Source organism: Loxodonta africana, chromosome 9 (genome assembly GCF_030014295.1).
Source record: "Loxodonta africana isolate mLoxAfr1 chromosome 9, mLoxAfr1.hap2, whole genome shotgun sequence".
Lineage (NCBI taxonomy): Eukaryota > Metazoa > Chordata > Mammalia > Proboscidea > Elephantidae > Loxodonta > Loxodonta africana.
Window position 1 is genome coordinate 96358553 of NC_087350.1, and position 13060 is coordinate 96371612.

A 13060-nucleotide genomic window follows, 5' to 3' on the forward strand; every position below is an offset into this window, starting at 1 on the left:
ATCTTTTGTCAGATTCTGTCTCTGTCTCTCTCTTCCCCTATATTTATGGAGCCCTGGTGGCACAATGGTTAAGAGCTCGACTGCTAACCAAAAGTTTGGCAGTTCTAATTCACCAGCTCCTTGGAAACCCTATGGGGCAGTTCTGCTCTGTCCTGTAAGGTCGCTATGAGTTGGAATCAACTTGATGGCAATTTTTTTTTCTTTTTTTTTTTTTGGTATAGGGCCTGTCATGGATTGAATTATGTCCCCCCCAAAAATGTGTGTATCAATTTGGCTGGGCCATGATTCCCAGTATTATGTGGTTGTCCTCCATTTTGTGATTGTAATTTTATGGTTAAAGAGGATTAGGGTGGGACTATTTGGAAACCCTGGTGGCGTAGTGGTTAAGTGCTATGGCTGCTACCCAAGAGGTCGGCAGTTCAAATCCGCCAGGCACTCCTTGGAAACTCTATGGGGCAGTTCTACTCTGTCCTGTAGGGTTGCTATGAGTCGGAATCAACTCGATGGCAGTGGGTTGTTTGGGTTATAACACCCTTACTAAGGTCACATCCCTGATTCAATGTAAAGGGAGTTTCCCTGGGGTGTGGCCTGCACCATCTTTTGTTTTACAAGAGATAAAAGGAAAGGGAAGCAAGCAGAGAGTTTCAGACCTCATACCATCAAGAAAGCAGTGCCTGGGGCACAGCAAGTCCTTTGGACCTGAGGTTCCTGTGCTGAGATGCTCCCAGACCAAGGGAAGACTGATGACAAGGACCTTCCTCCAGAGCCGACAGAAAGAGAAAGCCTTCCCCTGGAGTGGGCGCCCTGCATTTGGAATTCTAGACTACCAGATTATGAGAGAATAAACTTCTCTTCATTAAGTCCATCCACTTGTGGTATTTTTGTTATAGCAGCACTAGATGACTAAGACAAGGCCTTTGTGTTATTGCAAAGGTATGTGAAAAATACCTTCTTCCAACACCTCTGTTATTCTCTAGGATATAATATTTGAGACGGAGAAAGCTGAATACCAACAACTATACGGGAATCCAATAAAGAATGAAAGGCAAAATAGATAGTAGAGAAGGTTTTGAGAAGTGAATATTATCCCTTTCTTCTCAAGTGGACGGGCCTAGAGGAACACTTCCAATGCCAAGGAGGTTTCCAGGTAGATACAGAGAGAAGTTTATCTCAAGCTGCCGACAGACCATGGTTGGAATATTACTAGAAGCTAAGGTCAGAGTTGAAAAAAGTTTTAAGTACAAAACCTAAACTGGAAGGAAAGGATAGGAAGAGTTGAAGAAAAAGTAAGGTTTCTCGCTGAGTCTTAGAAGCAAGGCACCATCAGGTATAGGGAATGTGAGGAAATGGGAACAGAACTGGTGCTATTACCTGTTAAGTATGTATTAGAGGCATACTTTTGCACAGGGCCAGATGTGGCTCTTAACAAGTGATGTCACTGTGCTGGGTTCATAGGCATGGAGACGGGAAGTCAATCAACACTTGCTGACTAACAAAAAGTTACCAACTTCTACTTAAAGAGATTTTATTAGTATCAGACACATCCTGACTGCCCACAATCACATTACACAGGTCGGTCAATCACTGGCTAAGGATTCAAATCATTACTCTTACAACTCGTCACCATGGAATCGATTCCGACTCATAGAGACCTTATAGGTCAGAGTAGAACTGCTCCATAGGGTTTCTAAGGCTGTAATCTTTACGGAAGCAGACTGTCACATCTTTATCCTGTGGAGTGGCTGGTAGGTTTGAACCACTAACCTTCTGGTTAGCAGCTGAGCACTTAACAACTGCTCCACCAGGGCCCAATTTACTCTTAAGAGAGCCATAAATTAAAAGTTCAGAAAAGGTCCTCTTTTAGGCCTGGGGTCCACACAGTCCTTTAACTTGGTAGAGCCTATGCTTAGTGTTTATTACCACTGATTCCCTATCAGATGTAGCCAGATTCTGCACAAATCACATAAACAGGAAATAGCTCTCTGAAGAGGAAAGAAAAAGGCCAACTGGACATTACTGTACATGAGCCACGAAGTCATGTGCTTCAGCTGTCATTCAGGCATCTCTGAAGGCAGTCTGAATGATTTACATTGAAACGTTGGCAAAACAACATGACTCCAGTAGCAGAGAAGCATGAATTGTTAGTTAAACATAACCAAGAAGGACAGGAACCTATCAACTGCTATTTCCAGAGAAAATGCTATTGAAGTAGATGGAGCTCCATTTATTAAAAGTACAGACCAGTTATAATATGAAAACTGCTTTCTAAATTAAAGCAGCGTGTGTAAAACTTTCAAGACTTCCATGGGAATTCACTTAGGATGCTCTTGGATCTCTCCCCAGAATATTCCAGCACATTCCCTCCAAGAACGCAAAAGGCATTGAGTGAGTGCTGCCTAACCTGAGCTTGTATCTTTTGTAAATTGAGACTCACTGTGTCTGGGAAAGAAAACTATAAGGATTATTAGAACTGTTGATAGGATTTCTAGATATGGAAAAAAAAAAAAGAGTTTCTTGCTATTTAAAACAAAAGTTTTCAAGTGTCAACTTACTGTCATGACTTTGGTTAACTACCTAGTCATTTTAGTATCTTCCTCTGATGGTACTTAATCACAAGGCCAGGCTCCCTTTGGACCACTTAGCTTCATAGCCTTCCATAGCCCTAAATGTACTAAAGCTATTGGAAAATATATGCCATGGGGGACCAGTGAGAGGTTAGGGATGAAAATTCAAATAAGACCATCAATTTGGGGGGGGGGGGGGGCGTGGCAGGGGAGATGCATCAAAATCCATAATGGATAAGAAGTAACATAATCACATTTTTAAAAAATCACATTATTCTTACCATTATTAATAATAATGTAACATTATCAGTTGATAATAATTTGTATATCTATTAATTAGTAGCCCTGATGGTGTTGTGGTTAAGAGTTCAGCTGCTAACCAAAAAGGTCCGCAGTTCAAATTCCAGTTGCTCCTTGGAAACTCTATGGGGTCGCTGAGTCAGAATCAACTCGACAGCAACAGTTCTACTTTCTCACTAAAAATAGCTTCTATTAATACCAATTAGAATTAATAACACAACAATAATACCCACACATATATGCAAATCTCTTTGGAACATTTCAAACTCTGTTTTCTCATAGAGTCTTATAGTAGGATTATTACAATAACTCATGGAAACCCTGGTGACGTAGTGGTTAAGTGTTACGGCTGCTAACCAAAGGGTGAGCAGTTCAAATCTGCCAGCTGCTCCTTGGAAACTCTATGTGGCAGCTCTACTCTGTCCTATAGGGTAGGAATGAGTCAGAATCGACTCGATGGCAGTAGGTTTGGTTTTGGTTGGTATAGGTGAGTGAATTCTACCACAGAGGTTAAGTGACCACCAAAACAGAAGTGGAAGACATCCTCCAAATTCCTAAACTTACTGACCTATTTACTTAGCCTCTGCTTACTAGTGCTTAAAACTTTTCTATAGCATCAACACCCCCATTTGAGCTGATGATTGCCCTTCTTTCTATTAGGTGAGAAAGGAAAAACATTCATGAAATCAACAACCCCACCTAAATTCAGGAAATAAAAATTATTCCACCAATTACAGATTACAACCCTGATAAATTTCAATGAATCTACCCCAAGAATCTATTCATAATGAGAAAACTTGCTTTTTCAAAATATTCAGTTCTTTCTTTTTCGCTGCTTCAATCTGTAGCTGAAAGCTATTCAAATAGTATGATATGGTTACTTGATAGCAAAGTAAGAAAAACCTCCACCATCTACTTCTTTTGTCCTTTTCCCAAAACTTAAATAACATTATTTACGTTCTCATTAGGTTGGCAGTTTGAATCTGCCAGGTGCTCCCTGGAAACTCTACGGGGCAGTTCTACTCTGTCCTATAGGGTCGCTATAAGTCAGAATTGACTCAACGGCAGTGGGTTTGGTTTTGGTTTTTTTGGTATGTTCTTATTAATGATACTACTTTTTCGGTATGTTCTTATTAATGATACTACTTTTGCTTAACATGAATTTTGGTAATGATATTTAAACACTTCACCATGCCATTCAACTTAATAGCATAATTACACAAGGTGGTTTTTCTCATTTCTTTCAAACCTATCCAAAAGATAACCAGCAGAAGTATAACGTATTGACTTTCAATTTATACTACCCTTTCTTAAAACCAAAAAAACCAGTTGCCATTGAGTCAACTCTGGCTCATATTGGCCCTCTAGGAAGGAATAGGACTGCCCCATAGGGTTTCCAAGGCTTTAATCTTCTCGGAAACAGACTGCCACATCTTTCTCCTGTGGAGCACCTGGTGGGTTCAAACCATAGACCTTCCAGTTAGCAACCAAGTGCTTAATTGCTACACCACCCAAAAACCCCAAACCCACTCCCATCAAGTCCATTCCAACTCATAGCAACACCACAGGATTTCCAAGTCTGTAAATCTCTACAGAGGCAGATGGCCTCATCTTTCTCCATCAGAGCCACTGGTAGTTTCAAACTGCTGACCTTTCGGTTAGCAGTCAATCGCTTTAACAAGTGCACCACCAGGGCTCCTCAAATCTTTATGGAAGCAGACTGCCACATCTTTCTCCCACAGAATGTCTGCTGGGTTTGAACTGCCAACCTTCCAGTTAGCAGCCGACCGCTTAAACATGGTGCCACCAAATCCAAAAAAACATTGCCGTTGAGTCAATTCCGACTCATAGCAACCCTGCAGGACAAAGCAGAACTGCCCCATTGGGTTTCCAAGGAGCAGCTGGTGGATTCAAACTGCCGACCTTTTGGTTTGCAGCCAAGCTCTTAACCACTGTACCACCAGGGCTCCCTGCGCCACCAAAAACCCACTGGCATCGAGTCGATTCCAACTCATAGTGACCCCATAGAGTTTCCAAGGCTGTAAATCTCTATGGAAGCAGATTGCCACATCTTTCTCCTGAGGAACTACTGGTGGTTTTGACTGCTGACCTTTCGTTTAGCAGTCAATCGCTTTAACCACTGTACCACCAGGGCCCCTTAATAAACATGTATTAAATAAATAAATGAATCTGGATGGTCACCCAGGTACTTTCCAACCTTTTCCATTTCAAAGCACACCTGAAAAAATAACGTATATGAGGATGCTGGAAAAAACAAAGGAAGTAGCAGGCGGCCAGAGGCTACTAGCCAGGGATGCCCAGCAGCCTTCGGCCAATCTGGCTGCCTGAACACTGAGAGGGGTACTATCTCTGCATGCCTGAAACACATTTCCGGCATTACAGTGTGCTCTGGAACACCAGTGGAGAAGCTCTGCTCTATGGTTTTTGCCTATTTAGCATACTCCCATCTCTATTTGGGCATATCATCAGGAGGGACCAGACCCTGGAGAAGGATATCATGCTTGGTAAAGTATAGGGCCAGCAAAAAAGAAGACCTTCAACAAGGTGATTGACGTAGTGACTGCAGCAATGGGTTCAAGCATAAAAACGACGGTGACGATAGTGCAGAACCAATAGCATTTCATTCTTTCATACGCAGAGTCACTATGAGTTGGAAGCAACTCAATGGCACCTAACAACAACAATACTTCTGTTACCTGGAGCTATTTGTCCTTTGGGGAACCAGTCCACGTAATCCTAGTGGCATAGACAGTTTCACCCAGGATGGCCAATTTAAGTGCTCCATTATCCTGCCATAATGTTTGGTCTAAAACTAGGCCAATCTGAGTATTCTCTACTTTCTTTTTGGACTGTGAACACAAGGGTATAAGGCTTTGGGCTTCCAGGCAAAGCTCTGGGCTTCTACAGAGGGAAGAAAGAAACTGTACCTTGAAGACACTGCCTAGGGCATGGTTTTCCTGAATACTAGAGCTACTAAAAACTAAGACAGCTTAAGATGAGTTTCTGATGCATGTAATCACAAGTAGCACCTAAAAATTTCAAACACCAAATGTTTGTCCTGAGTATCAATACATACATTGATGGAACATATGTTTTATATCAGTTGCAAATACAGATCAAGGTAACCCACTTTGAGACTTCAGTGGATCCTTCTTTAGACAATCCTCAGGCATTATCTGTGCATTTAACTATTCTAAAGAGATTACCATATAAGGTGTCGACACTGAAAGAAAACATGAAGGACCATGACACAAGGAAGGAAGAAGTAAAGTAGGAAGGAAGTTGAAATAACTCACATTATGCATACACCATAAGACACACATATTTTAAGTGCATTACAGATCTACTTGTAAAATCAGCCCTGAAGAGGTCAGGTCAGGGGAAAAACTTTTTGTGAGATATCAGCAGTTGTTTACTTGACAAAAAGAAAGAATGAGGATGACATATTGGGGGTAAAAGGAATTCCAAATACGTTAACTTCATATCTTAAACAAACACATTTTCCCTACTCCTACCACCAAATTACTTCCTCTAATCTCACTGCTGTCAAGTCGATTCGGACTCATAGAGACATTTTAGGACAGAGTAGAACTGCTCCAAAGGATTTCCAAGGCTGTAATCATTACAGAAACCAACTGCCATGTCCTTCTCCCACAGAGCGGCTGGTGGGTTCAAACTGTCACCCTTCTGGTTAGCAGCCAAGCTCTTAACTATTGAGCCACTAGGGCTCCTTTTTTGTGTTTTGTTTTTCCTCTAGGGATTCAATTTTCCATTAAAAGCTGAACTTTTTCTTCACCATGCTTGAAAAGAAGCATAACCACAGGTAGTACTAAAGTGTGGATAATAAAAATGCTATACCTACGGGACTAGGAAATCGTCCTCTCATAGGAAATGCATTCCAGAGATATCATCCAGTGGAGGGGAGAGTGTGGTTAGCTTAAAAAAAAAAAAAGTCTTATTAATGTCTAACTTTCCCAAGAAAGGTGATCCAACCGAATGCAGAAATTATAGAATATCATTAGTATAGCACGCTAGCAAAATTTTGCTGAAGATCACTCAAAAACGGTTGCAGCAGTATACCAACAGGGAACTGCTAGAAATTCAGGCCAGTTTCAGAAGAGGACGTGGAACCAGGGATATCACTGCTGATGTCAGATGGATCCTGGCTGAAAGCAGAGAACACCAGAAGGATGTTTGCCCGTGTTTTATTGACTATGCAAAGGCATTCATTCGACTGTGTGGACCATAACAAACTATGGATAACACTGCGGAGAATGGGAATTCCAGAACACTTAATTGTGCTCATGAGGAGCCTTTACACAGATCAAGAGGCAGTTGTCCAGACAGAACAAAGGGATACTTAGTGGTTTAAAGTCAGGAAAGGTGTGCGTCAGGGTTGTATCCTCTCACCGTACCTATTCAATCTGTATGCTGAGCAAATAATATGAGAAGCTGGACTATATCAAGAAGAACGGGGCATCAGGATTGGAGGAAGACTCATTAACAACCTGCGTTATGCAGACAACACAACTTTGACTGCTGAAAGTGAAAATGACTTGAAGCACTTACTAATGAAGATCAAAGATCACAGCCTTCAGTATGGATTGTGCCTCAACATAAAGAAAACAAAAATCCTCACGACTAGACCAATGAGCAACATCATGACAAACGGAGAAAAGTTGTCAAGGATTTCATTTTACTTGGATCCACAATCAACAGCCATGGAAGCAGCAGTCAAGAAATCAAAAGACGCATTGCGTTGGGCAAATCTGCTGCAAAGGACCTCTTCAAAGTGTTGAAGAGCAAAGATGTCACCCTGAAGACTAAGGTGCGCCTGACCCAAGCCATGCTATTTTCAATCACATCATATGCATGTGAAAGCTGGACAATGAATAAGGAAGGCCGAAGAAGAATTGAGCCTTTGAATTGTGGTGTTGGCAAAGAATAGTGAATATACTATGGACTGCCAAAAGAACAAACAAATCTGTCTTGGAAGAAGTACAACCAGAATGCTCCTTAGAAGCAAGGATGGTGAGAACATGTCTTACATACTTTGGATGTGTTGTCAGGAGGGATGAGTCCCTGGAGAAGGACATCATGCTTGGCAGAGTACAGGGTCAGTGAAAAAGAGGAAGACCCTCAACGAGGTGGACTGACACAGTGGCTGCAACAATGAGCTCAAGCATAACAACGATTGTAAGGATGGGGCAGGACCTGGCAGTGTTTCATTCTGTTGTGCACAGGGTCACTACGAGTCGGAACCAACTCAACGGTACCTAACAACAACAACAACGTCTGTTTCCTCATTATGCTCTACATTCTGTACAGGAAGGAGGGAAGACTGTTTACCTTCACATCCCAGCATGCAGATCAGCACCACATAGCAAGGACCTTGTACTTTCCACTAGGCTAAATGAAGATAAAATCAGACTGCAAGGAACTAAAAAGAGATTAATGCCTATGGTATGGCACCTTTTCTTCAACTGATTAATCTGGGTCCACTTCCAAAGATCAATATGTGAATTAAGGAATATGCTTCTTGAAATGGGCTGCAAGAGTTAGGGAAAGTATTACAAATTCGCAAATCCACCAAAAAACACAGAAGAACCAGAAATGCATCATGTGCAGACTTCCTTGCAAAGTGGTTTCATAAAAAGAAACGTTTGGATCACTAAGTATACATCAATTCAGGTTAAGGAAAAAGAAGAAAAATTGGGAAGATAAAGATGGCAAAAAAAGGAATAAACCCATAATTTTAAACTTTGACATAGATCACCCACAAAATAAGAATAACCTACAAATTCAAATACTAAGTTGTCAAGCCCATTCTGACTCGTGGTGACCCTATGTGTGTCAGAGTGAAACTGTGCTCCATAGGTTTTTGATAGGGATTTTTGGAAGTAGATCACCAGGCCTTTCTTCTGAGGTACCTCTCGATGAACTTGAACATACAGCCTTTTGGTTAGCAGTCAAGCTCATTAACTGTTTGCACCACCCAGGGACTACTGCTTCATTACATTTACTCCTCACTTATCAACTGTCTTGTTATCAACATTTCACATTTACAACAACAGTGAAAAATCCACTATTCAACTATTTTGTGCACTAACGACATACTTCTAGCAGTAATGGACACGGTGAGTGGCGAGACTAATGCTGGCTGTGGTTACAGTCATTTGTCAACTTTGCTGGGCCATGATTCTCAGTGATTTGGCAATTATGTAATGATGTGATTTGGTAGTTATGCAATGATATAGTCATCCTCCCTTTTGTGATCTGATGTGCTCATCCTCCATCTTCACATAATGTCAATTTTCACATAACGACCTGGTCTTTGGAACCTAACCATGTCAATAAGTGAGGAATGGGCATATTCATTTGCTTTACCTGAGACGAATCTGCTTGGGCTAGTTCTGTAGTGACCTTCAGGATTTGGTGAAGATTCAATCCTTTATCTCTAACAAGAAGATAAGCCAGCAAAAGGAAAACATGCACAGGGATCACTGTAGTAATAGGGAGCAATGACTCCACTGAAGCCAACCAGTCACAGGCTGCAGACTCTTCTCTCATTACTTCAAGCATCTTCCAGGCTGTCAATATTGAGCTATACATGCTGGTTATGGGGAATGCAAGCTTGTAGGAGAGCTGAAAAATAAACACAGAAAAGTCATAAATAAATGAGATAAGTATATTTGTCAGAAATAAAACCATTTAATTTTTATATTTCATTGTAAAAACTTTCAACAAAATGAATACAAAACTTTCAATACTTGCCAAAAACAGCTCTGCACACATTTCAGGTTAAGGATATTAATGAAAAGAGAAAGTTGTTAGATGGAACTCTAGGATAGTATATCGCAACTTTTCCTCATATTTACCATTCTCTTTCAGTTAAGACAGAAGAAAATGGATCGATATACAAGATCCAGAGGCAACATAGCTTGGAAAAAAGCCATGATCACTAAAAAGTATTCACCCTAAGAGGAAAGGAAGAAAAACAGTGCATTTGCCTAGCTAAAGGTCCTGTTAAGAGGCAACCCTGGGCAGACGCAGGCCTGGACTAAGGATAATTCATGTTTATAACAAACAGTATGCTAATAGGAATAAAGCTGATTCAGCTGGAACCTAGGGAATTCATTAATAATTGTGAAAAACTTCAATAATAAGAAATAGCCTGACAACTCCAAACTGAAATCATACCCAAATAAGATGTTATACTCAAGACAATCTAAAAAAAGGCTCCTCATAGAATAAAGCAGTACAGTCAGGGCCAGGAGTGGATAGAATTCTCCCAAGGGGAATGGACCTACTACGCACAAATGGCTCAGGGGAAGCCACAGGCATTAGAGAAGCATTAGACATTGCCTGCTACTAATTCAATTCATTTAGCATGATGTGACACATTCGAAATCCTAGACTATAACTGCTCTGTGATTGGATACTGGTTTATATGTATGAGGACCATGTTATTGCAAGAATGAGAGGTAAAAGTTAAGCTTTATAAAATTTTTTAAATAATAGCTTTATTGAGATATAATTCAAGTTAACATAAAACTCACTCTTTTAAAGTGTATAATTCAGTGGTGCTTAGTATATTCATAGAATTGTGCAACCATCACCACTACCTAATTTTGGAACATTTCCATAACTTTAAAAAGAAATCCCATCCCCATTAGCAATCATTCATCCTCATTATTCCCCTTTGCACAGTCCCTGGCAATCACTAAGTCACTTCTTGTTTCTACTCTTACCATTTCATGTAATGGGAACCATACAATACGTGGTCTTTTGTGACTGGCTTCTTTCGTTTAACATAATGTTTTCAAGGTTCTTTCATGTTGTAGCACATATCTATACTTCATCTGTTTTTATTGCCAAACAATATTTCATTGTATGGATATACCACATTTTTTTATTCATTTATCAACTGATGGACATCTGTCTCTACTTTTTTGGCTATTATGAATAACGCTGTTACAAGCATTCGGGTAAAAGTTGTCGTGTGGACATAAGCTTTGAATTCTCTTGCATATATACTTAAGAGTGGATATAGAACTTATTTAAAAGTTAAATGGCACTGTAAAAAACAAATTAGGAAGCTCTTTCTCTGTTGATATGAAAATATAACCCAAGTGAAAATACAGACATTGTGCCTGGAATGCTACCAATTACTTTTTTTAAAAAGAGAGAAAGTTGATATTTTGTATTTGCTTGTATGTGCCAAGAAAAATACCAGGACAAATACAGAAGAAAATTAACAATCCCTAATCCTTGTTTTCTATTTGAGATGGTGGGAGCTGGAGAATCAGAATCAAGACTGAAAACCACTTGAATTTCAAAAAAATTATAAATTTTAGAAGTTAAGTAATATTTAAGCTTATATAACCCTGTCTTTCTAAAAGTACTTTTCCCCACAAGAAGATGACATTTATCAAAAACTAGGGCCAAGTTCTTTAGGCTCTAAATGAGAAACGGTATTGGACTTGGAGATATAAACAGACCTTGACCTCAGCACAGCCATGCCAGATATTTATTAGCCGTTATGCTGTCCCTCTGAGCCTTGCTTCCCTCATTTGTAAAATAGAAGTGATGACTATCTTCCTGGCACAGTTACTGAAGCAGATAATGAGACAATATCTATAATGCATCTAGCACAGTGCCTGAAGTTGCAAGATACAGGGAAATATTATCGCTGCCATCTTTAGGAGAGAAAAATAGGACTGATAGATATGAGTGTAAAAGAAAGCAATTTGGAAATCACTGTAAACTGTAAATTAAGTCAAAAGCAGCAACATTATACAAATGTCTATCAGATTATGATGGATAAATAAAATGTAGTATATCCATACACTGGAATATTATTTGGCTATAACAAAAAAATGAAGTACTGAAACATGCTACAACATGGATGGAACTTGAAAATGTTATGCTTGAGTGAAAGAAGCCAGTAACAAAGGACCACATATTATAGGATTCCATTTACATGAAATGTCCAGAAAAGGCAAATTTATGCAGACAGAAAGTAGATTAGTGGCTGCCTAGGGCTGAGTTCCCTCAGTGGTTCCCTCAGTGAGCTCACAGCATAATTGTAGGTACAAACATGTAAACCCCCAAATTAAGATACAATGCAGTTGAATAATGCAAAAAGTGCTGGGACACAAAAAAGACAGAGCAATGAATTCTGACTTGGGGAGCTTGAGAACATTTTACTGGGTCTTGAATGAGTAGCTCTGGCAGAGAAGACAAAAAAGCATTATGTGCTCGAAGAGTTCGGGACACGCTCAATTCATAGCTGTGTTTAGATACAGACTCCAAACAGATGTAGAAATAAACCCAACAGTAAAACGTGGCTTAATATTTTAAAAAGGATGATATCTCTTCTTAAACAAAGCCTCAATAAATAAGCACAGTATTATAAGATGTTTACAGCCCTGATACTCCTTTCTCCTCCCTCTTCACCAGCTGCTAAAGAGAAAATCTAGCCATTAGTGTGGATAAATAAGATTCCCACACACCTGAGCAAATAGTAGCTGAAGACTTAGATATTAGAGTTAGGGTGATCCTCCGTAAATATCACTTGTAATTTAAAGGAACGGAACTCTTAGATACGGTCCACCCTGCCCTACTCCCAGCCCATTCAGCATCTCACCATTGTTCTATATGGGCAAATGAAGAGGGGAGGTCAAAAAGCTAGTAGGATTTCTTGGCCGCATATTATATTTGTATTAGGTTTGATGTGAGAAGAACTTCCCTATCTTGATGCAAATCAATTACCTAAAGTTTTAGTTGAAGAATTAGGATTTAGGAAACTATCGTATACATTCAATTTGCTGATAACTGCAGGCTAGTTTCTGCTATATGCTCAAACAAGAAAAAAAAATGACTGGATTTTTGCTCCTAGAACATATAACAATACATGCTTAGAGGTAGCTCTGCTTTTGCAGCTGGAGCAACGACAGTGGCTCTAGCTTGTATTTGTGATGCTTTACCACCTTTATTTAATCCTCAATTCAATCCCATGAGAATAAGAGTTCAGAAGTAATACTGTATTTTATGGAGGGTGAAACTCAAATACTAAAAGAGAAAAAAGTCTGGCAAATACACGCCTAAAACCCAGCTACCAATCAGACATTGGCAATCCTTTTACATTATTGTAACAGGAAGGGTGAGACTGA

The 13060-nt window shown here is 39.8% G+C and overlaps 1 protein-coding gene across 13 annotated transcripts in view; it reads right to left on the minus strand.

The window, feature by feature from the left end:
* The window catches only part of FOCAD (focadhesin), a 324750-nt gene that overhangs the window by 209055 nt on the left and 102635 nt on the right, over window positions 1-13060 (minus strand). For all 13 annotated transcript variants that reach the window (XR_010322852.1, XM_064290441.1, XM_064290437.1 and 10 more), the window contains one exon: window positions 9273-9530. Coding sequence is in view for 12 of the 13 variants with exons in the window: in XM_064290441.1 (XP_064146511.1) it covers window positions 9273-9530 (258 nt within the window). In the remaining variant the exon portion in view is untranslated. The remainder of the gene's footprint in view (window positions 1-9272; window positions 9531-13060) is intronic.